This window comes from Balaenoptera borealis (assembly GCF_965194805.1).
Source record: "Balaenoptera borealis genome assembly, chromosome: 11".
NCBI lineage: Eukaryota > Metazoa > Chordata > Mammalia > Artiodactyla > Balaenopteridae > Balaenoptera > Balaenoptera borealis.
This window is the reverse complement of record NC_138868.1, coordinates 37,382,216-37,409,902: the sequence shown is the minus strand read 5'-3', so window position 1 is coordinate 37,409,902 and position 27,687 is coordinate 37,382,216. Positions and strand designations below refer to the sequence as shown.

General features: G+C 48.5%; 1 protein-coding gene across 12 annotated transcripts in view; it reads left to right on the top strand.

Annotated features, from left to right (window-relative positions):
* The window catches only part of NAV2 (neuron navigator 2), an 858,870-nt gene that overhangs the window by 766,293 nt on the left and 64,890 nt on the right, over positions 1-27,687 (top strand). For 8 of the 12 annotated variants that reach the window (XR_014231592.1, XM_082342380.1, XM_082342386.1 and 5 more), the window contains 8 exons: positions 3,327-3,462; positions 11,357-11,648; positions 12,391-13,093; positions 15,838-16,305; positions 16,970-17,035; positions 18,375-18,419; positions 20,876-21,036; positions 22,415-22,603. Coding sequence is in view for 11 of the 12 variants with exons in the window: in XM_082342380.1 (XP_082198506.1) it covers positions 3,327-3,462; positions 11,357-11,648; positions 12,391-13,093; positions 15,838-16,305; positions 16,970-17,035; positions 18,375-18,419; positions 20,876-21,036; positions 22,415-22,603 (2,060 nt within the window). In the remaining variant the exon portion in view is untranslated. The remainder of the gene's footprint in view (positions 1-3,326; positions 3,463-11,356; positions 11,649-12,390; positions 13,094-15,837; positions 16,306-16,969; positions 17,036-18,374; positions 18,420-20,875; positions 21,037-22,414; positions 22,604-27,687) is intronic. The other 4 variants (XM_082342385.1, XM_082342387.1, XM_082342389.1 and 1 more) reach the window with 3 other exon arrangements.

Here is a 27,687-nt window from a genome sequence, read left to right as displayed (position 1 = left end):
TATACTTGGAAAGTAGGACAGACCGTCATATGGAGAACAACTAGAAAACGGCAGGAGTGTATAGAATGAACCCAAATGCGGAAGACTGTGGGAATTCAGAGGAGGGGATTGTGAGGGTGGGCCAGAGTATTTGGAGAAGTCCTTAAAGGAGGATTCGGAACCGGATGGAGCCCAGGCCAAAGCAGTGGAATCACAGGAGGGAGGTCGGCTAAGACCCAGAGCTGCGGGATGCTGCAGGCCCTGTGAATTCATCCCAAGTCCCCTCCTGAGCCCTCACACTTCCTGCCTTTATCCTCCCTACTTGAGAACCACCTTCGCATGTTTCCCCTGCACTTGTGTGGGACCCTCCAGGTGGGCTTTAGGAAGCCAAATTGGCGGGCTGAAGGGAAAGGTGATGAAAACAGGTTTCCACTAAGCCTCGTCTTCCTGTCTGATCAGCAGAGTTCAGACAGGCATCCTACAAGTTGGTGGAACAAACTGAAACTTCCTTTTGATTACTTGGGGGGGAGTATGGGGAGCTCCTGGCTTTCTAAATCTCAGATATTGGCATTTCTTTTTTGTTGTTTGGTTTTTTTGGTTTGTTTTTTCGAGACATAGTTGATGTACAATATTATTTGTTTCAGATGTGCAGCATAGTGATTCACAATTTTTAAAGGTTATACTCCATTTATAGTTATTATAAAATATTGGCTGTACTCCCTGTGCTACACAATATATCCTTGCAGCTTATATATTTCGTACATCGTAGTTTGTACCTTCTAATCCCCTACCCCATCTTGCCCCTTGCTTCTTCCATCTCCTCACTGGTGACCACTCGTTTGTTCTGTGAGTCTGTTTCTGTTATATTCCCTAGTTTGTTGTATTTTTTTACATTCTACATGTAGGTGCTATCATATAGTATTTCTCTTTTTCTGCCTGACTTATTTTACTAAGCATAATGCCTTCTAAGTCCATCCATGTTGTTGCAAATTGCAAAATTGCATTCTTTTTTATGACTGAGTAATATTCCATTGTATGTACATACCACATCTTTATCCATTCATCTGTTGATGGACACTTAGGTTGCTTCCTTATCTTGACAATTATAAACAATGCTGCTGTGAACATTGGGATGCATGTATCTTTTCGAATTAGTGTTTTTGTTTTTTCGGATGTATACCCAGGAGTGGAATTGTTCTGACACTGGCGTTTCTGAGGCATCAGGCTGCCGCTGTGCAGGCCTTTCGGTGAGGCACAGCTCACTGTGGAGGGCTGAGAGGTGGAGTAACATGGTTAAGTCAATGCTTCATCATCACACGGCCCCGGGTGTAGATACTGACCCTGCCACTCCTGCTCTGGGATATGCTAGCCTCCCGAACCTGGGCTTCCTCCTGGGGAAGTGGGCCGTGTCGTATGCCCGTGTGCACTGAAAATTGATGTAATAGAGAGCCGTCTGGCATCACAGTAAAGAGGGTGGCTCTGGGACTTCCCTGTTGGCGCAGTGGTTAAGAATTCACCTGCCAGTGCAGGGGACACGGGTTTGATCCCTGGTCCAGGAAGATCCCACATGCCACGGAGCAACTAAGCCCGTGCACCACAACTACAGAGCCTGCACTCTAGAGCCCATGAGCCACAACTGCTGAGCTTGTGCTCTAGAGCCCGTGCACCACAACTACTGAGCCTGCGCTCTAGAGCCCGCGAGCCACAACTACTGAAGCCCACACGCTTAGAGCCCATGCTCCGCAACAAGAGAAGCCCGCACACGGCAGTGAAGAGCAGCCCCTGCTCGCCCAACTAGAGAAAGCCCGCGTGCAGCAATGAAGACCCAATGCAGCCAAAAATAAATAAATAAATTTATTTTAAAAAAAAGAGGGTGGCTCTGAAGCTGGGCCAGCTGGCTGCAGGTCCTGCTCCACCTCTCACAGTCTGACCTTGTGCAGGCGTCTTACCTTTCTAAGCCTCAGTTTCTCCACCTGTACAATAGAAAAACAATAATACTTACCTTTTGTCACTCGATCAAGTAGAGCAGTGTTACACTGATGCTGGAAGCTTACTTTATAGCCTCCTCAACTTCCCACTCCCATGTGTCTAAATCAGCAAGTATTTATTGAGCACCTGCTGTGTATCTGCCACCCTGCAACCAAACAAATGAGAAAATGCAACCAGCTTGATGCTGGCCGGGCGGGGGGTGGAGGTGGCACTGCAGATAGAGGGACCAGGGAAGGCCTTTCTGGGGAGGTGACTCTTCAAGTGAGAAGGAAGAAGGGACAGGTGACCAAGAAGAGGTACAGTAAATGCAAAGCCTTGAACACGAACACCCAGAGCCAGTGAGCGATGGAGGGGGGCCCAAGACAGGACTGGACGGGGAGGCTGGATCACAGGGTCTTGAGGGCCAGAGTACAGAGTTTTTGGGTCCCTGAGAAGCCACTGGAGGGTTTGAAGCAGTGGAGCAATAGATCTGATTTGTGTTTCACAAAGATCATTCTGGCTGCCGTGGGGAGAGTAGACGGTCTGGGAGCAGACGAGGAGCGCGGAGCGCAGCCGGCCTGTTGGCAGTCACCTAGGCAGAGCTAAGCAGCTGGAACCACAGGGCGCAGGGGCGGGGAGGGCTGTGCACACTGGGAGAGATTCTGCAAGCAGAGGCGGGCGGTCCCGGGGGTGGACTGAATGTCTTGGTGTTGGGAAGCAGGAGGCAGAAGAAAAAAGAAGAATTATTGCTTGGAGGTTTGACTTGAATGGTGGGGGACAATGGTCTCGATGGAGTTGAGGGTTGAGAAATGGACTCTATTTTCGATGCATCCTGGGATATTATTAGAGTTAGAACTGCCAATGGAGTTGGTGGGTTTTGCTGACTTTTGCACTTTCCTTCCCTTGGCTTTTTTGCTCCAGGAGTGGAGTCCAGGGAATTCACATAGCAGTTCTTTCTCCCGCTCTGAGCCCCAGGGAGGGTGCCACTGCTGTCTCTCTCTCTGCCCCACTTTCAGCTCCAGCCCCCAAACCCCTGCTCCTCTGCTGGCTCTAGGCCTAGCAGGTAGCCCTTGGCCTTTCTGAAGTTCCCGAGATGAAGCTGAGGATGGGGTAGGCAGGGTGTAGGTGTCTAGCCACGTCTGCTCAGGGAGGTGCCCACCCTTCGGGGGAAGGTACACATCAGCCACTTCACCCGGCTGCCAGACGAAACGGATGGATGGCACCCTTGAAGATGAGTCACATCAGAGGCAAAGGAGCTCTGTCTGGGGCTTTGTGACACCGGAGCCTTCGGGGATGGTACACGCTTGTCTGTATCATCAGACGCTGCTGAGCTGGCGCAGTGTGAGGTCTCGGTGCTCAGGCTGTGTTTGTCTTGGCAGCTGGGATGACAGCAGCTCCGTCAGCAGCGGTATCAGCGACACCATAGACAACCTCAGCACGGATGACATCACCAGCTCCTCCATCGGCTCCTATGCCAACACGCCTGCCTCCTCGCGTAAGAGCCTGGATGTCCAGGTAAGGAGCAGGGTCCCTCCCAAGGCCCCTGCCAGCAGAGAGCCTTGGGCCTGTGGGCCAAGGGGGCTGTTTGGGATGCGCAGAATCTCCAGGTCTGTGAGATGAGGCCCGACCTCCTGCTTGATGCCTGTGCTCTTATGTCTTGACTCTGTCCTCTACCTGCAGGGAGAGGGGGGGGTCCAGTATCGGGGTACACTAAAGGGGAGTGGGGAGACTCACCGCTCTCACTGTGGTGGCCTTGGCAAATCCTGTTTCCTTCCCGGACCTCAGTTTCATCATCTATTTGTAAAAAAAAAAAAAAAGAATGTTGGACTCAACTGGCCGTTGTTCTTAGTCTGGAGTGCGTGTCCCTGGCATTCGTCTGATCCCTCGAGAGTGCTGGGGTGGGAACAAAGTTAAGAAGCCTGGGCTTGAAGACCAGTACGTCCCAACAGATCTGTGGGTCATATCCTCCTGCCAGTGTATTGTATTTGGCCCACAGTATCACTCTTCTTTTAAATGGGATTGCATGTCAAGTTTCTTCAAGTTCATCATTTCACATGATAGTGAGCTTCTGGTTTCTTTGAAAAATCAGAAGATATTGCCTTCCTGAGTCTATATTCTCCACAACCAACTGATGCCCGGGTGTCCCCGCCTTTGGACAGGGCCCGCGCCACTGTGTGCCAACCAGCTACACCCTTCAAATACCTGCCTGTCCCGAGGCACTTGAGTTTCCAACCCCTGCTTTAAACCTTCTGATTTAGTGTTTCAGATGCAGTGCTTCCACAGCAGTTTTGTGCAGGTGTGTTTGCTTCCCCTCATAGCTTCCCTTAGTGGTCAGAGGGGTTGGTTCTAATAAGCCCATTTTACTAGCGGACAAGTGAGGTGCCATCCTCACCACCAGTCCCCACGCTGGGACAGATTGGCACGAGGACTGGTCAACCACGGTGGCACTGGCATATACGGACTGCAATCCTTTTCATGATGAGTCCCTCCCACCAGTGGGGCCCGCTGCCTCGGGTGAACCCCTGTGAAGGTCTGATGGGAATGGAGTCTCCCAGAGGGACCTTTTGAGGGCAGAGCTGACACAGCCCCTTCTTTCACTCCCTTCCTTTCACGTCCGCTTCCTTTCTCGGCTTTCTCACTCTGGACAGATAGGAGCTGCTTTGGGAATCTCTTTGCTTTCAAAGGTATCTTTTTCTTTGAGGACGGGGCTAAATGAAGGATGTGTCAGAGTGTGGGATTAATTCTGTACCACAGAAATGTAAACACAGACTGCCTGATGAAATCTATTAGGTGTTGCCTCTGGGATTGCCTATGACTTCTTGAGTTTTCATTTTTAGCCTGAATTTCTAATTATCATTGGCAAACAAGGGTGGGTTGTGGCTGCTAAGGGAAAAAAAAACTACCCAAATGAAGGGAGCCCAGAGATTTGGGGGGTACTGATAATGTGCCATATCTTGATCTGAGGGGTAGTTATGTACGTTAATTTCAGAAATTTTCTTCCAATTATATACTTAAGATTGTACATTCAGTATATGAATGTTATACCTCAATTTTTAAAAAGTTAATTTAAAAAACCCCCAAAAAACGTAAGCCACACCACCAACTGATTACTGTTTAATTAGTTATTAGACACAAGTTAGAAACACCCAGCCAGACTGTGTCCCTACCACTTGCCAAATGTTACAATATCCACAGTTTCCGGGACTTCCCTGGCAGTCCAGTGGTTAGGACTTGGTGCTTTCACTACCGTGGCCCAGGTTCAATCCCTGGTCGGGGAACTAAGATCCTGCATGTCGTGGGGCACAGCCAAAAAAAAGATATCCACCGTTTTCCTTTCCTTGTGGACACTAATTTTTGTTTTTTTCTGAGATTCATTTTAATTTCAAAGTAACAACAACCAAGCTTCTAGACAGTTCTTAGATACGGAGCTGGGGAACTAAGAGAGAAGGAGAGACAGATGGAGACAGAGAGGAGAGAGAGATCTGTAAATCAGTAGGTTTCTCTCTTGTTTACTTGCAAGGTAGGAAGAAGCTTGCTCCTAAAATGCTCACTGAGCCAACAAAACACTGTTGGGAACAGTCTCCTTGTCTTTGTTCCCTTCCCACAAACCTGGAGTTAGAATCTGTTTTCCACATTGATACAGAGTAAACATCTGGGATTTACAAATGATACATTTGAATTTGGTTAATGTCAAGGCCCCCCCTCCTCCTTGACCAGCTCTTTGCTTTCATCTAGCAAATGTCACATCAGAAAAGCTTCAAGGATGTTACACAAGCATGTCTTTTGACCAAGATCAGAAAGATAACGTCAAGGGTTGTAAAGAGTTTACTATTTATTGGGTTGTTTTTTGCTCTACAACTACCTGAGTTTAAAATATTTAAATAAAAATTAAGCAAGTAGGTCTTGGAATAAAATAAATGTAGACTTGCACCCATAGTTACAAAGATTCCTGATGAGATGGTTTCTTTGGAATTCCTTTGTTCCTGTCCAGGGAGCATCTCCAAGTATCTGAATCCACATAAATTGCAGCCTTCTCCCCTCCTCCCCTGTAGCACTCTGAGGAAGGCTAAGGGCCATTACTCCTCTCAGAGCAGCGTCAGGCAGCGGGAAGGTGTACACTGCCATCCTCCCCAGGGCTCATTCAGGTTCCCATCACACATGGGTTTCCCTGGACAAATGGGCAACACAAAGCATCCCGGGCGAGGCATGGAAAGGCAAGAAGAAGTAGCCCAGTGTGTCCACTGGGAAAGCAGGTTGAGGACAGGTTGCCTGCCTAAGTTTTCATATTTGAAAAGCCTCTGAAGACCAGCCAAAAGGAAGTACATCTAAGGAACAGGGGAGCTATCGTCTGGAAGCCTAAGGAACAGCCTCGTTTAGCTGCTTGAGAGAGGCGGCAGCCGGTAACAGAGGAGCGATCCTTGGGGGATGGAAGTCCCCTTTGTCTGTGAGTGACTGTTTCCTCAAGGATGTTGAGGAGCACGGGGAGGGTCTTCGATGGGGCACCCGTGCCCAGATACCCAGCATCGGCCTCTGCTCACTGCCTCTCAGTGTGCTGGGCAAAGCATCTCCCTGCCTGGGGTCTGACAGCCTCTTGACCAACTTTCTCCAGGAGAGCCGGTGAGTCTGGCTGCAGCGTCAGGGAAAAGGTACGGCCTTGGAAGTCAGGGTTGAGCTCCTAGCTCTGTGGCATCCTTGGATAAGCTCAACCTCTCCAAGCCTCTGCCTCCCCGTGATTACGTAAAATCACGGTAACTAGGCTTATCTTGAAGGGTGAGTGTGAGAGCGATATGGACATTCTTTATCTGAACACGCTTTCAGATAAATGAGCCTAATTCGTTTTTTCTTTTTTCTTTTTCTTTTTTTTTTTTCTGGCTGTGCCACTCTGCTTACGGGATCTTAGTTCCCCGACCAGGGGTTGAACCCCGGCCCTCGGCAGTTGAAAGCACTGAGTCCTAACCACTGGACCTCCAGGGAATTCCCTCAGCCTAATTCTCAATAGTTGCTCAGACGGTTCGTTTCGTTTCTTTCCTTTCCTTTCCATTTCCTTTTTCCCTTTCCTTCCTTCCTTCCTCTATATTACCTATCCCTCTGCTTCTCTCCTCCATTCATGTCAGGAACCAAAAGTTGACTGTTATTCATGTCCTTTCTCTGTAGTGTCAGAGCATTTCATCTTATGTCTTGCAGCATTTTGTTTTTAGGACAGTGTGTTGGTGGCAGAAGACTTTCACACGTGAACATCACTTCCCCACATCCCTTTCATCTATCTCTTCCTGTCCTTGTGACTCAGCATTTTCTCTCAGTCTGTGGAAGGTTCCATTCCAGGTGCCAAGGTACAAAAAAAGGCATATGTCAAGATTCCTCTCATTTTCACTGCCTTTGAAATTTTAATAAAATATACAAGGGGAAAAAATGGTAATTCCATGTGAGTTTACTTTTTGCTACTGAAGGAAACAAAATTCTGAATTCTGTGGCAAGGATTCCTGTCCTGTGTGACCCTGAGTAATCCTGGAGCTCTCTGGATGCTCTCTGGATGATGGTCTGGAGGTAAGGATAGGGTTTGGCTGGGGTGTGGGTGGGGCACCCCTTCTGCCACCTGCTGGGTCCTGCTGCTCCTGACTTGAGGCAAGTTACCTTTCCTCTTCACACCTGTGCTTTCCTTGTCTGTCAAATACGGATAAAAGTGCAAGTTGAGAGGATTAGATGAGCTAATAATGTGTGCGGAGGCACCCAGTGCCCAGTAAGAAAGGCAGCAGGTGATGATGCTGACGCCGATCCTAATTTCTGTTATTACTGGGACTCCAACTTTAGCCAGTGTAGCATCTCAATCTGCAGGGGATGGTGTGGGCTTGAAGAGGGCAGTGTCTCTGGCTTCTTAGAGGCTTGTGGCCCAAGAGCACAAAAGACAAGTACCCTGTTCACCTTAATGCAAGACAGAAATAGATTAAATGCTAAAGTGCCGGAGATTTTCAGAGGGGGGACAGTTGGTGACAAAAGAGCCACTGTTAAAATTGAGTCCCTCCACATTGAGCTCATTGCGCCCACCGTCAGCTCTCTGAGACACCTGTCTGTTATCACCCCTGTTTCATGCACAAGGTAACAATCTCAGAGAAGCTCAGCCACTTCCTTCAGGGTCACACACAGCACAGGAGGCAGTTGCAGCACCTAGTACTTGACCTCAAGTCTGTCCGACCCCAAGCCCATGCTCTTCCCTCCACCTCCCGCCCCACGGCTGCACCTCGCTCCTCAGCGCCTTGGTTCCATCCTCTCGCTCTCAGAAGACTGGCCTCCCCTCTTCAGTCTCTGGGGAACCTGGGCCCTCAGGGGAGAACTCTCCCATCTTCCAGGCCCTCTTCCTCCTTGAGTGTGGCTATTTCCCTGCCTTCCCTCTTAGATGCTGAATGAGTAAGTGGGCTTGCAGGTAGGGGCAGTAGAAAAATCTACAGAAAGGAGGTACCACTTGAGATGGGAACAGCTGGCAAAGGGGAGGGTGCAGCTCTTTGTACATCCCATGTGGCCGTCCAGCTGGCCCTCCTGTTGTAAGCTCTGGGAACAGAGAGGCTGGCCCTTCTTCATCTTTTAATCCCTCCTGGTGCCACCACATGATCTGACACACAGCTCAGCAGGGGTTTGCTAGGGAGATGTGCACTCACAGCCAGTATAATGTCCCGGGGCAGAGGCTGCTGTGCCGAGAGCAGCTGGGAAGCCGGCCACCCTGGACCACATTGTGGGGCTGTGATGGTTGGATAATTGTTCTTTCCAGTGGGGGATTCAATTGTAGTCCCAGACCAGGGATGTGTGCACTCTCTCTGCCACTGGGGTGGAATCAGTTCTGGAGGTCCCACCCAGAGGCTAGGCTGGAACTGCTCCAGAATTGGAGCTGGGGAACCACCGGCCAGCCAGGATGGAAGGAGAATCTACTGGGTGTAGGTATTATGTTAGGTGCCCCTGGACATGCAGCATCCTCAAGTCCTTGGACTTGTCCTCCAGGAAGGCAGCATGGCATGATGGCTAAAATATGGGCTCCGCACTTAGGTTCCCCAGAATCCTTGCACTGTGTGATCTTGGGCAATTTTCTTTTCCACTCTGTGCCTCAGTGTTCTCATGTAAAATTGAGACTACAAACTATAACTTCCTCATAGGTTTCTGGTGAAGATTAAGTTAAATGGTACATGTAAAGCACTTTAGCCCAGTGCCTAGCACATAGTAAATGCTTAGTAAATTTTAATTGTTACTGCTCCAACTATTAGCATCACTATAATTTGATCAGGAAAAATAAGGTATAGGAACATTAAAAGAATAATTAATGCAGTACCCCAGGATGTGGTATGTGCTAAGTTTTCAGTACCTCTTAGAGTGTAAACGGATGTGTTAGAATGTACTTGAACATAAGCTCCAGGAGGTTAATGATTTGTATTGATATTTTGTTCTCATTCATTGTAGTATTCCCAGTACCCAAAAGCTTGCTTGGCACACAGCGGTACCGGGTAAATATTTGTTGAGTGAATGTTTCCAAAGCCAAGATATTTTCTGCCTCAGGGCCTTTGCACATACTCTTACCTCTACCTGGCCTGCTCTTCCCTAAACTCTTCTCTCGGTAAGTTTCTGCTCATCCTTTAGGACACTTCTTCAAAAAGGCCTTACCAGACCACTGTCCCTTACCCCCATCATCATACTCTAAATTACATCACTGCCTGTAATTCTGTCTCAGACTCCTTGTCCTTTTCCATTTATTTGTCTTATATTTCCAATCCCTGCCTCTTTCACTGGACCGTAAACTTCAGAAGGGATGGGAACCAATCTTACTCACAGATCCTCAGACTCACCATAGTGCCCAGCAAACCACAGGCATGGAGGAAATTCTGGTTGAATGAATACACTGGGAGGTTTAGAGGGAGGAACACGGGCTGGTGTAGTTGGGACATGGAGCAAGTACCGTGAGTTTCCACTTATCTGTAAAACTGAGATGAAGGCAGTTCTACTTACCTGCTCACCCTCCTTGACCAGATAGCGGTCGCGATCGGATGAGGTCGTTTTGTTAAAGTGTGCTGTAGCTCGAGAAGCATGTGTTCGCCGACCGATGTGCTCATGTCCTCACCAAGCCTGATTGCGTGCCTGCTGTGGGGACGCCTCTGTCTCTGTCCTTTGCCGCAGCTGAACGATGAGCTTCTTGCAGCCCAGGAGTGTTTCTGTCCTCCTCCTCTCTCTATGCCTAGTACCTCGTGGAAATGTTTGAGGAATGACCAAACAACTGAAGGCACCCGTGAGGTGGCTGAGGGAGAGGGGGGAGGCTGTGGTGGTGCTAGAGAGGCGATTGAACTTGGGCTGCTTGTCTGTATGTGTCTTTGCTCCCACTCAGCCAGTGTATTCCATGCAGGAAGCCATCGGTACTAATATCGAATGACTAATCTCGAAGCATCAGGCCAGATTCTTGCCAGGGGGTCATTTTGACTTCCTACCTTGCTGATGCTGCCCTCTTGGTAGTTAAGTACAGCAAATACGGGACCTGTATCGCAGGGGAGCCGCCCTAAAGTGTTGCGGACCACCCTTCCCCATTCACTGCACTGCTTCTCCCTGCTGAAATCTCCTCAGACTGGCCCCAGCCCCTAGGGAGGCCCCCAAAGCTTTCTGGTGAGCGAGTTATGGCTTTCAACTGCAGCAAATGATTAACCATCCCACTTCTGTCCCCTCCTGGGCTCCGTGGCCAGCAGGTCAGGCCTCTTCCAAAGAAAGCTGGCTAATTATATCCCTTGTCTGCCCAAAATCCCACAAGAGGAGCAAGCAGCGGCATATGAATGGAGCTGGGGTGGGAGCAGGCACCCTCTGGCTTTTAGCGTGGTGTGGTGGGGAGGGAAGCGGCTTTTGAGGCTTTGCTTCCTCTCAGCCCCTCTCTCTCCCTGATGCGAGGGGAACTAGCAGCCGCCCTCTGTCGCTCACTCTCGGTGTGTTAGACTGTGGCGCTGTGCTAGATCCAGAGATCTGGCTGCCAGTGGAGTGATCGGGAGCTGGCAGAACAAAGGGAGATGGGCTGGGAGGCCGCGAGCTGGATAGAGCTCAGGCTGCCGGAGCTAGAGGAGGCGCGTCGCCAAGTGGCGGAGCTGGTGGCTGAATTCTTGTCACAGCTCCGTCCATCGGTCCTCCTCCATGGGGCTCTGTCCCTCTTTCTCCTCTGGCTCTTTTTACTCTCCTCCCTCACTCCCTTTTAGGACATATTCGTATGCTTTACTTTCCTTGGACCCAACAAATCAGGCTTCCTAACAAGATAACCAGAGTACAAAGGCCCAAACGTTTTCAAGTAGTCCTCTGTTATTTTTCCCTTAACTTGTCCAGTGCGTGGGCATTTTTGCTCTGGGGTGAGGGGCTCTCTAGCCTGGGGTTTGAGAAGGACTGATTCAGAGGGTCTCCTTCGCAGACCGACGCTGAGAAACACTCACAGGTGGAGAGGAATTCCCTGTGGTCCGGCGACGATGTCAAGAAGTCAGACGGAGGGTCAGACAGTGGCATAAAGATGGAGCCAGGGTCGAAGTGGAGGCGGAATCCTTCTGATGTGTCTGACGAGTCCGACAAAAGCACGTCGGGCAAGAAGAACCCCGTCATCTCTCAGACAGGCTCGTGGCGGCGAGGCATGACAGCTCAGGTGGGCATCACCATGCCGAGGACGAAGCCGGCTGCCCCGGCAGGCACGCTCAAGACCCCAGGAACTGGTGAGTCAGAGGCATGCGTGGGCCCTTGTCATTTTCAAAACCTGAACTGCAGTCACTCTAGCGAGGGCTTGATGATACTTTTTAAATCCCTATAAAATGCACAGGTATTTCTTCTTAGGGTTTAGACCCTGCTCATAGCCAGCTTTCAGAAAGGTTCACATCCTTACCTTTCTCCAAGTGGAAATATGTAAGCATGAGAGCCTCTTAAATTCTGAAGATGGTTCAACTGCCGAGACACGTTGAATTGGTTTAAGCTGGGTCAGAGCTGACATACCCAGTGAAGGCTATTCAAGAGCACGTGGGTAGGAGCTGTTGGTGTGTTGAATTGATGTTGTCCATGATTTAAGGATGTATGTAAACAAGGGCAGTGTTCTTGCAGGAAGGTGGGGTACCCCTTGAAAATGATAGGGACAGCTTTTCAATGGACAGAGGGAGAATGGTCAATAAAACACAAGATCTCTTTCCCAGACATATCAGTGATTGGCTGGCTTTGCTTTATTCTGGGTAAATTTAGATTGCTTTGCGAATGAGGAAAACCATTGACATCTCCTAAAAGGCTCATGGTGACAGTTGTAGACACGATTATCTTTATAAAAAGCTCTTTCCTCTGTCTCCCAAGGGGACTGCTTTCCCCCAGGAGAAAGCGAACTAGTTCTTTGGAGGAGGGGAGAATTTTAAACAGTCTGAGCTGGCGGAGCTGGCTTCTTGGTGTGCAGGCTAACCTTTCTGATTTCTCTCTTAGGAAAAACAGATGATGCAAAGGTGTCTGAGAAAGGAAGGCTGTCTCCCAAAGCCTCCCAGGTGAAGCGCTCCCCGTCAGATGCTGGCCGCAGCAGCGGTGATGAATCCAAGAAACCCCTCCCCGGCAGCTCCAGGACGCCCACTGCCAATGCCAACAGCTTTGGGTTCAAGAAGCAGAGTGGCTCTGCCGCTGGTTTGGCCATGATCACAGCCAGTGGGGCCACTGTCACCAGCAGGTCAGCCACGCTGGGCAAAATCCCAAAGTCGTCCGCACTTGTCGGTCGGTCCACCGGTCGGAAGACAAGCATGGATGGGGCTCAGAATCAGGATGACGGGTATCTGTCTCTCAGCTCCCGGACAAATTTACAGTACCGGAGTCTGCCAAGGCCCAGTAAATCCACCAGCCGGAATGGGGCTGGGAACAGGTCTAGTACCAGCAGCATAGATTCCAACATCAGTAGCAAGTCAGCAGGCCTGCCGGTGCCCAAGCTGAGGGAGCCTTCCAAGACAGCCCTGGGCAGCTCTCTGCCAGGTCTGGTCAACCAGACCGATAAGGAGAAAGGCATCTCATCTGACAACGAGAGCGTGGCTTCCTGTAACTCAGTGAAGGTGAACCCGGCAGCCCAGCCTGTGTCTAGTGCGGCTCAGGCCACTCTCCAGCCAGGGGCCAAGTACCCTGATGTGGCCTCTCCCACGCTCCGCAGGTAAGTGGGTAAATGGCGCCGAGCGGAACTGGAATACGTGGAGTGGCATCCTGGATTAATAACTTCCTGTTTTCTTAGCTGAAGACACCTCTGGTTTTCTCCACTTCAGTCCTTGGGTAAAGCTGTTTGGTCGGATGCTGCCAGCAATTCTGCAGTCAACTGATTATTTTCCCATGTTGGCATGAAAAACATAAGCCTCTGGAATCAATCATCCTGGGTTTGAATCCTAGGTCCACCTTAATTAGCCACCATGTAACCTCTCTTAATACTTCTGCCTCCGTTTCCTCATCTGTAAAATGGGGATGATGATACCTACCTACGGGTTCTTGTGTCCATTAATCTATGTAGCTACATCTGGCCCATAGTAAGTACTCAATAAAAGTTAGCTACCATTGAAGATGAGATCCTAATACTCCCTTAGATCTGGATGGGGAGCTCAAGGGAAACAGTTTTGTTTTCACTCTGTGGCTCAGATTCCTCATCATTATGCCAGACAGTGGCATAATGGCCAGACCTTTTCCCCAAATAGTCCAATATCCCCCACATACTTTTTTATACTGCATGCATAATTCCAAATTAGTGCCTGAAATTTTAGCTTCCTTTAAAAAAAAAAAAGAAAGAAAGAAAAAACAAAGCAGAAGCGTTTCTGAAAAAGAGAATTTGATTTCCTATTACCTGAAAAAGGCATTTTCCTGCATTTCCACAACGAGTGGAAATTTGTACCTTAAAATTGATTATTCACTTCTTAAAAACAGTTTCCTTTCAGTTTATACAACTTTTGCCTCTCCATAGTATCTCATTATAATATCCACTGGACCACTTTAAAACTGCAGCTGCATAGAGCAGAGTTCGTCCTACCTTTTCAGGAAATTTCTTGTCATAAGAAAGAGTAAGTCCAAGGATAGAAAACTTAGCAGTGAAAAAATAAAAATTATGTGCACATGTACATATTTGGGGATGAATGGGAATGTTTGCAAAGCCTTCAGAAGAAGCATTCCACATGAAAGGTATAATGCAGCAGTTCACTGTTCTTTGTCTAGACTTGATTATTAGAATTTCAGTAATGATTATTTTTTCAGGGAAAAGTCCTATTGGGCTGCTCTTTGTTGTTTTAACAGGTTGCCTTGTAAATGAAAATTTTCTCTGCTTCTTGCCTCAAGTATTATATGTAATATTCACTCTTTGGTATTATAGATTTCCTTTAGTAACTACAAAGGCATTTTACTAGACCCTTAGGCTAGTGTAATAGAATACTTGAAAATGCATGCAGCTTCTTAGGCTGTGAATTGAGCACCTTTCAGCCCATTCCTAGCAGTTACATTTTTCCTAAATTGTTAAGGTGTTCTGAATGCTCTCGTTGTGCATTAGTATGAAGAAGAGGAGTCTTAGGTGAAGTGTGATAGCTCTCTTCAAATGGTTTGAAGGACTAACAGACAAAAGATTGGGCTTTTTCTGTGTAGTTACACATAGCAGGATTAGGAGCAAGGCATAAAAGTTGGAAGAAGGTGGGTTAGATTTTGGTTTTGTAACAATTGGAAGTGCTTGGCAATGGAGCCAGTTAGCCTTTGGAGTATAAAGTAGTGAGGTCCCTGACACCGGAAGTATGTAAGCACTCTAAAGCCAAGGTTCTGCAACAAGATAGTTCTTTCTCTGTCACCAGGCAAAAAGTGTTCCTCTTCTGTCACCAGACATTGTAGTGAGGGTTGATTATGTGTTTATTGATTTTTACAACAATTGGGATTTGTAACAACTGTTTGGAGAGGTCGGAGGTCAAACTCACACCACTTTGACTAGCTGGGTGAAGGGCAACCTGCCTATCATAGTATGTAGTAGTATCGTCTCTTTTCGGAGATACCTGTTCCATGACAGTTTTAGTGGATAGAATAAAGCCGTTACATTTCTAGAGCATGTACTGTCCTTTGACTTTAAGACAGTTTCTCCATCCTAGCAGAGAACCCTCTGCCAACGGAAGAGGGGAGTGTCTGTGCCATACCCTGCGTTCTGACAGCACATTTGTGGTCATGAGCAGTGGGGGAGATGACGTGCAATGGCATTACTGTGTGTCTATCACAGAGACACAGTTCACACCCAGCGTGTCTGGTCGAACATCTTGTGAATCCCACAAGGTTTGTGTGTATCACTGGACAGTACTAGCTCTCTGGCCCTAAAAGACACATCTTTCAGGCTGGGCTTTCATGTGAGAATACATCTGAGAGGATACATTGCCCAGGCCGCCTCCAGATCTAGCCTCCTGTTCTTGATTCTACATGTTTGCTTATGAGATCAAAGAAACCAAATCCTTTGGAGCTGAACTGTCATAAACGGAGTGCCTGCTTTGTGCCTGGGGTCATGGATACAAAGGTGATTAAAGCAGCTCTTTTCCCTTGAGATGTTTCCTGGGCAAGGGCAGTTTTCTAGTTACTCTATTTATGGAAAGAAAGGAAAGCAAGATGTTGGACCAGCGAGGGATAGGCCGGTAGAAAATTACTCCCCGTCTCCCTTTGGCTCAGGTAGATCCAGGGTCTCAGCAGCAGCCTAGAACTTGAAGGTGGAGCCTTTGCTCCACCAGTGCCCTGGCCCGCTGTGTGTGGCAGCCTTTCCCAGGGGAGCGCCCTGAGCTGTAGAAAGGACCGCGCCTCCCTCCCCAGGGACTCTCACTAGCTCCCGTGCCCCGCCCTCCTCTGATGGGCCAGCGCCCCTGGGCTTTGGGTGTTCAACCCGTGCAACCCTTTGTCTCTTCGCAGACTCTTTGGTGGGAAGCCTACCAAGCAAGTGCCCATCGCCACAGCCGAAAACATGAAAAACTCGGTGGTCATCTCCAACCCTCATGCCACCCTGAGCCAGCAAGGTAACTTAGAGTCCCCCTCGGGCAGCGGCGTCCTGAGCAGCGGCGGCAGCAGCCCTCTCTACAGTAAGAACGCAGACAGCACCCAGTCCCCCCTGGCCTCCAGCCCCGGCTCCGCCCACTCGGGCCCCTCCAACAGCCTCACGTGGGGCACCCACGCCAGCAGCTCCTCGGCCGTTAGCAAGGACGGCCTGGGCTTCCAGTCGGTCAGCAGCCTCCACACCAGTTGCGAGTCCATTGACATCTCCCTGGGCAGCGGAGGGGCGCTGAGTCACAACTCCTCCACCGGCCTCATTGCCGCCTCTAAGGATGACGCCCTGACCCCCTTTGTCAGAACCAACAGTGTGAAGACCACACTGTCGGAAAGGTTGGTGCTGTGCATTTGGCTGCCTTTATCTCCCCGAAAGACGCCCTTCCAAGAGTCCAGAGATTATGTCAGGAAGCCCAAGTGTTAACTCACCGTTGCTGGGAGGTTTCTCTCTTTCTGATCGTCTCTCCAGAGGGAAACCAGTTTGGGATGGATTAAGCCAGGCTCTGCTTCCTGTTAACTTTTTCACTGTGGTTTTTCTCAGTGCATGGAGCTGCTGGAAGTCTCTTGGGGGCAGATTTCATGCTGCCTTTTGAAAGGGCATTCCGCCTTCGAAGTCCTTCCATTTTATTGTTTGTTCATCAACTGCCTCTTTCCCTGCCCCTTGTAATTGTGTGGTCCAAGCAGGTCCAAGCTGTAGCCGCAGAGCGTGTGGTGGGGTGTTCCTTAAGCAGCTGAGTCCATATGCTGGTCCTCGGGGCAGACACCCTCCTACTTGAAGGGCCGCGGACCAGAGTGATAGGAAATCAAGAAACCAGAATTGTCCTCAAAGCTCTGAATCTCACTGCAGTAATGATACAAGTCCATTTTCTCCACATGGAGAAGAAAGGCAGTATCAGCACTGGAAATGAGAAGAATGTTCTAGTTGTTGCGTATAATAACCCCACCCCCTCCTCCCAATCTAATGCTCCTTCTCTTGTTTTCCACCTGCCTGGCCTTCTAGCCCTCTCTCTTCCCCTGCCGCTAGCCCTAAGTTCTGCAGAAGTACTCTGCCCAGGAAACAGGACAGGTAATGACGTTGTAGGCCGGGGACGCCACCGAGCCTCTAGCTTCCTCTGCCCCCCTGTGTCAAGCCAGATGTCTTGTGTGAGGCTGTTGGCTTGCGGCTTCCGCTTGTGTTCGTGGCCCCGGTGTGCTCTGTGACCCCCCAGACATGCCTGTGAGGGTCTGTTCCGCTGCCCACAAAGCTCAGGAAGAGGTGGAGCGGGGCGGGCCCCTCCTCTCCCAGCTTGGGAAGGAACCTCAAACCTGCCACCTGGCGAGGGGCGGCAGAAGCTCTCACTGGCATCTCAGCCTCCCCGTGGCATGCTCCTGCTTCCCAGCTTCCTGCCCTTTCTCCTCTCTCCCCTCCCCCTCCAAGCCCAGAAGTGACCTACCGCCCACCACGCGGCTCTGCGGCCCGCACCTTTGTCTCCCCCACCCCTGCTCCCCAACGCAGCTGGCTGTTTGCCCTCTCAAAGGCCTTTGCTGCAGTTTGGCTCTGTGTCTCGCAGGCTGTTGTGTTCTGTGTGCCCGTTTTCTGTAACAGTAAGAAGACTATGTGGAGTGTTGCTGGCCCCCAGATGCCCTGAGGGTGGGCCTCAGAGATGGACCTTGACCTTGAGTTTGTGGGGAAGCCATGGCTTGGCCAAACATAATGAGCAGATGTTGTTTCATGCTAGGGGGAAAAAAAAATTAATGAAAACGCTCTTCACCCCATTAACAGCGAAAACGTTGCTTTTGTCAGACTCATAGACCAAGCCTTTAAACCTAGCTCTTTGGAAATCCAAATGCTGTGTGACTTTATCAGCCAGCAGGTCGTAACATGCCCCAACTCTGCCCAGGGCTCAGCTCCCAGCTACGCCCAATGAGAGCCTCGAAAACTGAGAGGGACCTGGAATTCACTTGTTACAGATGAATTCCAAATATGCAGACTGCTGGCCTCTTGAAACTCTCCAGCAAGTCCCTTCTCTCACTTGAAGTCATCGCCAGTGGCATTTGGTGGTGGGCCAGAGTGGTTAGGGGTGCGCGGAGCCTGGCATCTCTGTCTGCCGCGGAGGGCATGGGCTCTGCTTCCAGATGGGGGCAGCTCCTGAGTTTGGCTTTGAACCCGCGGAAAAGGAGGAGCAGTTGGGGCTGAGCGGCTCAGGCCTCCTGGGGACGGGGTTGGAGGATGCTGGGTGTGAACGCAGGCCTGGGTTTCCTCTGTTCCCGTGGCTGTGGATGTGTTGCATGCAGAGGACCGCTCCCTGGTGAAGTGAGTCTCTTCCTCCAGGTCTCTTGGCTCCTCCTTAGCCTTTCCCCCCTCATATGGCCTGCTTTCCCTGTGCTTCTCTGAGGTTCTTATGTTTGTTTTAACTTTCCTACAGTGACCCGCACCTTGATAGGAACACTTTGCCTAAGAAAGGACTCAGGTATCTGTGTTTTCTCCTTGCATCCATGCCATCTGGTGTGGCTCTGGGGCTTGGCTGTGTGGCTCTCTCATGGCTGGTGGGGCTCGGGCTGGGCTGGGGGTCCCCGCTTTGGCCACCGCAGCAGGACCCTTTGGATGACGGCTCCCCTCGCCACCCTCTCGTTCTCATCTGTCCATGTGTCGGCTTCTTTGCTTGAGCAGAGGCTGTGCTCTTTCAGGCTTACTGTGGTCAAACCATCTCATGACAACCAACCCTGAGCAAGCCCGGAGAGCAGTTACCGCTACTTCTGGGGCCAGTGGGTTTAATCGCTGATCACTTCGCCATGACCATTCCATTCACGGGCTGTCTTCCAAGAGAAAGGATATGACTTGTAGCATGTTGATTTGTCAGCCAGGACACAGAGCAAAGGAGAGAAATATTCCCCCCCCACCCCCGCCCAATTTGAAGATTTTTAACTTTCTGGCCCATGGAAAGTTGCTAAGGACAGGCGCTTTGCACTTGTCTGAATATTCTAATGGAAAATCGGGTCAATTTTCAATGTCCAACAAGACGTGGGTGTGTTCATTTTTTTTGATGTAAAGAAAGTAAAGACTTTCTTTCCAAGAGCGAATGTCCTTTCATTCACTGTAAGTGATGGCTCGTTTTTGGCGCTGGTCCTGGTGAAACAAGATGCTATAAGTCACCACTGCTCACGCCATCCACCTCACTTTGCCAACCAGAAGAACTTCAGTCCTAACGCCTGCCCCGTGACCTTAATGTCACACGGTTACAGCTGTCATTTCTCCCGCTCTCTAAACACCTTGTTCTCTGTAGCATCGGCTTCACCCTGCACCGAGCAGTAAGTGCTTTCGCAAAACGTGGAACTTGGAATGAAATGTTTCGTTGCTGTCATGTATGTCTGTAGTTAATAACCAGCAGTTCTTAAGGCTGAGAGCGTTTTGACCAGTAATGGGAGGTAGGTATCAATGCTTCCTTTCAACAGTAGTTCCGAGTAAGGCCAAATCTAAAAATCTAAGAATAAAAGTATTGAAAAAGCCCCCAACAGACCTCCCGAGGGAGGAAGTTCAGCACGGTGGCCTTCGAGGGGGGAGTTGGCAAGGCCTTTTGTACTTAACAGTTTTCGTCATGCTTGTCGGCACTCAGGCTAATGCTTAAATCATACCCACTCTTCACGTGAGTTTGACCTTGATGCCCCAGCGTCGCTCCCAGAGGAAGCTCACATCTTCGAATATCAGCATTTCGTAATGCTAATGTGTATATTTCTGGAGCAGCTCTATTCTGTGAAAATTATGTAGCTCTGGCTTTTAAAATCTATTTTTAAAAAAATTCAGAATAGAGGTAAGTGACAGGGAATCCTCAGGCAATTGATGGAACCTAGAAAGTCCAAGTATAGTAAAAACATTAAGGAAGAATCGTGTTTATGTTCCCTCTCACTGTGACTCCCTTTCTAGCTCACCCACTCCATACACACACACATCCCATACCAACACACTGACAACTCCTTGTCCTAAGTCAAGAGGATCCCTCTATTTACGTAATCAGTAGTAACCCCACGGTAATCTGTTTATAAGTCCAAAGTACTCTGGCCACTGGGGCACTTTAGACATTCAAGATGCTGCCTGTGGGCATAATGAGAAGAACCCACAGGCAGCGTCCATAATGGATTTGGGAATCAGACAAATATGGATTGAAATCTCGACACGTGATTCAAGGCAGGCTGTCACCTTCCCTGAATGTAAAACAGGAATAATAGCATCTGTGTTGCTGGGAGAATCCAAGGCTTCAGTAAGATAATGTCTATGAAGGCACCTGGCACGTTGGAGACGTTCAATAAATCATTACCAAATACGTTTCAGAATTAATGATGAGGTGGACCACGTGACTTCTGAAGACCCTCCCCTGTGTGAGACCCAGTGATTTGGGGTTCCTTTTGTGAAGACTGGTTTCTGCCAGATTCTAGTAACTACTGTCAGCGTCGGTCTCCTCATACCTTCCTGTACGTGTCTGGTTTCTGATACTCTGTGATTCATGGCCACTTACTTGCGCTCCAGAATGCAGGTGCCATGAGCTATCTAATTAAAACTTCCTCAGAGCTCTGACAGCAGCTTGTTTTGTTGCTTCAGTCCTGTCAAGGTGGAGGCTTTGAAATGACACCGTCATGAATCAACATGTTACAGATACGCCCAGGGACGGCTCTTTTGAGCGTTTACCCATCTTGTTCCCTTTATGTAGTTCCCTCAAAACTGAAAGGAATTGCAGTTTTCCCCCAAAGACAGCCAAGTGGCAAAAAAGGTTTTGAGAAACTTTGTGAGTTTCGGGAATGTGTAGCGATCTGATTTTTCAAACGTCATCTTTGGATGTATAGTTTCTTTTTATATGTTTATCATCAGCTCCAGAGAGCTCATTTTCATAAGCGCTGTTCGTAGTTAATCCCAGCCTGCTTTCTGTCTGTCCAGGTACACCCCCACCTCCCAGCTTCGCACACAAGAAGACGCAAAAGAATGGTTACGGTCGCACTCTGCAGGAGGCCTGCAGGACACTGCCGCCAACTCTCCTTTCTCCTCTGGCTCCAGTGTAACTTCTCCCTCCGGAACAAGATTCAACTTTTCTCAGCTTGGTGAGTAGCTACTTGGCATTAACTGTGTTGATCAGCGCCTTAGGGTAGAGGTTATCTTGCATTTTGAAAGAGACATGTGGTCACATCACTCTCAGTATCTGATCAGCCCTCAGCAGTGTAGTTTGATTATAGGCAATTGATAGCAAAAGAAAAGAAAAATGTGTTTTGGTTCTCTATCAGTAATTTTCTCTACATGGTTGATATAGGTGGGGTTATAGCAAAGAGCAAACCATCCGTGGAATGAGAAGAATGTATTCTAAGACCTCTGAAGATGTAGGTTTTATAGCGTATCCCATGTTTGGTCATCCTCATTGCTTTATTAAGCCGGAAATAAAGATCAGGTTTTGACTGAGCAGATATTCTTGGAAATGCCTACCGGTGACATCATGCTTTGACTGGCACAGTGAGGAAAGGAAAAGAATTTGTAACACAGTCCCTGCTGACATGTCAACGGATGCTTTTTTTAGAGAGACAAACACACACACAGACTCATAGATAGGTAAAAGAGAACAGTCCAAAGCTTTGTATGAATCCATGTAAAAACTGCATATGATCCGATAGCAAGTATACACAGTTAGAAAAAGGAAAGAACAGTCCTGGCTGAAATGACTGGGAAAGGTTACACGAAGGTGGCAGGATGTGAGAGCTGAGCCTTCCAAGATGGAAAGAGAGGGAAATATTTTTTCCAGTCTCATCTCGTTCTTTAGAGAGGCAGCCTTTTCTGATTATTGTGAATAATAAACTCAATCTTTAAGGACTCTAATCAAGTAAGGGTTAACTCTTCATTGTTAGTGAACCGAATGCATACTTGTGAACTATTTTACATGACTGAAATGGACAGGATTTTAATAAGAAAGCCAGTTTCGGCTAAGGTAGATGCACGCCCTTTGCACTGAAGCTCTGCAGGCACCGTTATGAAATCCTCCCCATCTGAGACGGTGAGACCTGTTCTCATATTGTTCTCTCCTGGCTGTAACTCTTTGAGGCAAGAGTTTCTTGTCATGCACAAATGCTTCCCATCTGATCAAAAGTCCGGCTGGACTATTTTGGGCTTTTGGCTTTAGGGAGAATTGTTCCAGATGAGCCCAGAAAGTAATTAACTCATGCCTGGAAGGTGACACTAGCTTGTCTGAATGTGCCAAGTTGGAAAGCTGAGGCCCAGAGCCTCGCTTTGGAACTGACCCACCTTTCCTCCCTTATTTTTAGCTGTAAATGTGTTACTCAGATGCTGGTGTGACCACCTTTGAGAAAATAGACAAGGGAGAGAAGTTGACAGGGACGGGGATGGCTGATCGTAAGCAGCCTCCTCTTCGTCCCCCTTCAGGATTTGAACCGGGACGTGAATCTCCAACCCTTTGACTGACTCCTTTCCTTCCAGCGAGTCCCACCACTGTCACCCAGATGAGCTTGTCCAACCCGACCATGCTGAGGACCCACAGCCTCTCCAATGCCGACGGGCAGTATGACCCGTACACGGACAGCCGCTTCCGGAACAGCTCCATGTCCCTGGACGAGAAAAGCAGAACCATGAGCCGCTCAGGCTCATTCCGGGATGGGTTTGAAGAAGGTAAGAAGCAAGGAGATTCACCCTCTCTCACGCTGTGCAGAGCGGTTAACAGTCCTCTATACCGAGTTCACTTCGTTGACCTAAGAGTCCACCCGTACAAGTTTCCAGCTCGCCACTTACTGTGGGGCGCGGGGCTGGGGAACTCTGCATGGTAGGGTCTGACTCTTAATTAACCTCGCAGGACTGTAGGGAAGACAAAACACGGGTGAACCCTGGAGTTGACCGAGTTCCTCTCCAGGCTTCTCTCCCGTGGACTTGGGCCCTAGCTTCTTGGCATGCACCTCCATTGTGAGGCTCAGCCGCTGGCACACCATCTTGGCAATGCCAGTTACTGGAGAGTTCGTTTCCCTGTGCCAACACACCCGTATGGCTTTGGGGGGCTCTCGGCAGCCACGCCTCCCCCCTTCGCTCCAGAATTTTCTATTTCTTTTCTCAAGCACCAGTTTTTTTAAGTTTGTTGCTTTCAGTTTTGCCCTTTTCCTTCTTTGCTTGCTAATTGGGAATATTTGGTGTTGGATTTTTATGTTTTGTTCATTTTAATCAGAATTTGGGGAGAAAACTACAGTGGGCATCTTCATCAGCCATCTTCCTAACTCAGTTCATTTCTCTTTCCTACTTCAGTCAAAGTGTGAGTTAGGGGAGCAAACAGTCAAAATGTTGGGAAGGCACATCACCCCCACCCCCAAAAGCTTCCCAGAGATGGGGATGATAAGACATTGGTGTCAGTACCAGTGACGAGTGGTTAAGAATATGAGATTATAATACCAGGGTTTGAACTCCAACTCCACTACTTCTTAGGTATATGATCTTGGGCAAGTTAACTTCACCTCTCTGTGCCTTTGTATTTTCACTGATGAAGTAGGAATACCAGGTTCATGGAATTATGAGAATTAAATGAGATAATATATATAAATGTTAATCCAGTAATGGTAGTACCTGTTACAGCCTGAAAACTGAGCTTCAGCATTGATGTCCTGGCAGCTGGAAGTCCCCAGCCAGAGGAGGGGGGGACTCTTGGAGCAAATGGAGCCCAGGCGGAGGGCCATAGCCTTAGTTGTGCCTTTTCTGCCAGGGACAGAACAGAATGGGGGTGGGGAGGGGAGGCACAGGCACTTCCCTCTGCTCCTAGCCCCTGTGAGAATGGGGAAATATGCCCAGCATCCTCCTGGTAGGAAAGAACAAATAAACTTGTGACTGTCGAGGAAACCCCTAAACAAGTCAAGAGGGAGAGAGATGCAAGATGTCAGCTTCTGCCCTGCCCAGTGTTCTTTTTAACAAAAGTTGTAAAGAGTTTAGTTACAGAGCAGTTGCCCCCTGGTTTATCTTCCTTAATTCTCTCCACTCTGATTTATGTATCATTTGCGTCCAGTGAGCAGACACTCGTCTGTAAACCCATCTGTGGGAACCCACTGGGACAGAGGATTAAGGAGGGGCAGAGCCTGAGTTACTGAGAGCGTTTTGCTGGATTTAAGAGCTAGAAATCAGTAGTAACCGTGGAGGGTACGTTGACCATAAGGTGAAGGAGTAGGCAGTTTGTCTTTAACATTTTTCTGATCAGTGGGCGAACCAAGCATGGCCACAAAGCATTTCCCAGCCCTCCTGATAATGACTCATGAATGGAGAGTGCCCTGTGCCCTATTCATCTGCTCTGTCCCGTGTGTACCTGAGTGAACCATGTTCAGTGCTGCAACTTGTCCAAACAAGCACACTTGACCTCATAAAGGTCCAGGACCATTACAGTATCATCATCAGATGGGTATTTTTTATTCCATCTGGAATCAAGCCGTCAGGCAGCACAACTGTGGAATATCTGGGATGTCAAAGTGACATTGATAAAAAGGGCTTGCCCACAAGCAGTGTCTAGACTTTTGTAAACCCTGATGATTCATGGTGATGTGGAACTGAAGCGCAGAGGTAAAATCAAATTTGGGGAGAAGGGGTAGAGACTGCTGTCAGTATACTAAGAAACATGTAACATCTTCATCTTTTGGGAAATTTGGCATCAGATTGATTTTATTTCTTCCAAGGCTATTACATTACCAAAACAAAATAGGGCTTGTGCAATTAGGTGTTTTTAATTCCATTGGGGGATGACTTTTTTTTTCCCCTCTTGAATGTATAAACTCCTGGTACTGCAGAAACAGTTGGGAAAAAATTCACATCTCATGTTTGGACCGAATAGAACCTCCTTATATTGATAAGAGGCAGTGAGGTATATCATATGCCAGAAAGCAGAAAGAAATTTAGGAAGAATTAGCACAAGTACTTGAGTGAGGTTTTTGTGGGATTTAATTAGCACTTTCCATTTTGAAGGAAATGGAAGTCATAAGTATGTAGATGAGGTACAGGCATGGCCCAGGTGCAACCTTTCAAGGTTATTTCAGGTAAATTAATTTCCATCAGATGCATTATGCAATCTTCACGTCAACTTTAATAGTGCACTTTAGGGAGATGCTTGAGGCACTTTTCAAATGAATGTCTTTGGAGAAAAAAAAAATCCAGGGACTTTACCAGTCATCCCTAAGAACTGGTACAGTCTAAATCAGTTCATATGGAACCCACAGAAACGGAGCAGCTTATTAGTAAATAAATCTTGTGTTGCAGCTCTCCTGTGTTTCTAGCCCCAGGATTGGATTCAAGTCCTGGCACCTCCACTGTTAGCAAGGTGACTTTGAGTAAGGGACTTGACCCTGTTCAGCCTATTTCCTGTTCATTAGAATGTGGAAAATAAGTATAACTGTACCTACTTCAGAGGATTGAAGTGAAGATTAGGTGAGATAAATCCTGGAAGGCATTTAGCAGAATGACTTTGAAAGGGGTTTATAGTAAGTACTCAGTCAATGGTAGCTATTGTTATAGTTGTTGTGTTTTGTTTTATCCTTCTCCCCATGGGCCATTTCAACCCCATTTTGTTTATGGCAAAGTTGAACAGAGGAAGTGACCTGGGGACTTTTTGCAGCCAGAACTATGTCCTAAACTCCTGATTCTCAGCCCTCTGTGTTTCTACTCAATCCTGCCTTACACTTGTCTCTTCCTTGGCCACAGCTGGGCTTTCTTACGTGTCTGAAGCAAGCCCTGAACCTTCATCAGTGTGGTCTCCGTTTTCAGTTATGCTTCCTTCGCTGGTTGAGAGGGCAGCCCATTAGCCATCAGAACTGCATCTCATTCTCACCGACTCTTTCCTTCCACAGCCCCCAGTGGCAGAGCGAGAACTAGAGTGCAATACCCAGACTCACTTTCTCTCTCTGCTCCTGACCAGCTGTGTGTGCTTGACCACATGGCTTAGCCTCTCTGGACCTAAATTTACTCCTGTGTTCATTAGGGATAGAAATTCCTGCCCTGTCTGGGAATATTACCTACAAATTCTCTATGATGATGAGGATCACTTCAAACAGTAGTATGAGGAAGTGCTTTGATTAGTATGAAGCTGAATATATATATATATCTACGTCTATATCTATAGACGTAGATATATGTGTGTGTATATATATATATGGTGCCCAAGTGTGACAACAGAGGCATTTGTTTGCTTTATTGGCTGGAATATGCCCGGTTGTCTAATTCCATCTTGTGATTTCACCCCTACCTGTGCCTTCTAATTCTTCTCAAACATGCACTTTTTGCTTATTTGGTCCCAGATTGTGCCTGTGTAGATTGAATGAGGGGTTTAGGAAACCATTCTAAATATACCAAAAAGCTTTACCAAAAACAAAAAAAAACCTCAGATACCAGTAAACAAGGTCAGTCAAGGGCAAAGCCATCTCCAGATTTCTGGTCTGCAGATTCTCTTCCTGAATGCTGTAGGACCTTAGGCAGGTTGTTTAACCTCTCTGGGTTTCAGATTAGTCAGTGGCAGAGAAGGCCTAGGTATTCTCTGTGGTTCCTTGTATCTTCAAATTTTTGGAGGTACAGGTATAGGGAGGAAGCTGCAGAGCATGCTTTTGCTGCTCTGGCTTTGTACGTCTCATAAGCATTCTGTCGTCCAAAAGTACCCCAGCCACATAACCCAGGCTCTGCCTTGGCTCAGTTTTCTTGAAGGAGGGCCAACTGCAGTGGTTCAGGCAGCCATATTCAGCTTTGGGTTGATCTGGAAAGCAAGGACTCTTTCTTTGGACCACAGCCTTGCTGTTGCTATTTACAAGTGAGAGGAATTAATTACAGAGGAAAATAATTACCTCCACCCGAGGCCTATGCTCCTCTCTGCCTGCGGCCCCAAGCTTGCCCTGAGGTATCGCTGAAGGCAGTATCAGTGAATCCATGTGTATGAGGTAGAGAAATAGAAGAGACAAACCTCCGTTTTTCAGCAGCCCAAGGCCACGCAGCAGCCCTGCGCAGGCCTCTGGAGCGGGCGTCTGGCAGGGCGGTGTGGTTGAAGGATGGCTTTCACCTCTCTTCCCTCAGCTTGGCCTCCAGCATAATTTCCCCCCTAGTGTCTGTGTCCTGGGGCTAAAGTAACTTACCCCTTTGGACCGTTAGGCCCCTAGGCTGGGGCATGAGAGGCCTGTCTGTTAATGTGTGGACATATTAACACTGAAAGCCATTATTGGCCGTTAACACCTTAAACTGATCTTTTACGGGCATGGGCCAGATGAGTCATGGATGGAGAAAGAAAGGAGGAAAAGATCTAGGACCTCGGGCATTGCTGAAGAGGGTGGATCTGAGTGGCGGTGTAGAGATAGCCTCAGAGCAATTGGCACCTTCTAAGAGAGAAGATGACCAGAAACACAAGCCAAGAGCTGTGTGGGTTAGAGGAGGGAGGAAGCCCATCCCGGTGGCTGTCGGGGAAACGAGATAGGGCTCCAGGAGAAGATGCTCTTTGAGCCGATCCTGGTGATTTGGATGGGCAGGAATGGGAAACTTCCTAAACCAAAGGAACTGAAAGGGCAGAGACTCTGAGACGGCAGAGTACCACGCAGGCCATGCTTGAGAGAGCCGTGCAGGATTCAGAGTGCGATAGGAGCACCTAAATGAAGGATGGGAGGTTGGAAGCTTTACTGGGGAGACGGTGTGGAGGCACCGGAGTGGTCGGCTGAGCCGTTGCTGGGATATCTGTGGGCAGGTAGCTTCTGCCAACCGCTGATCCA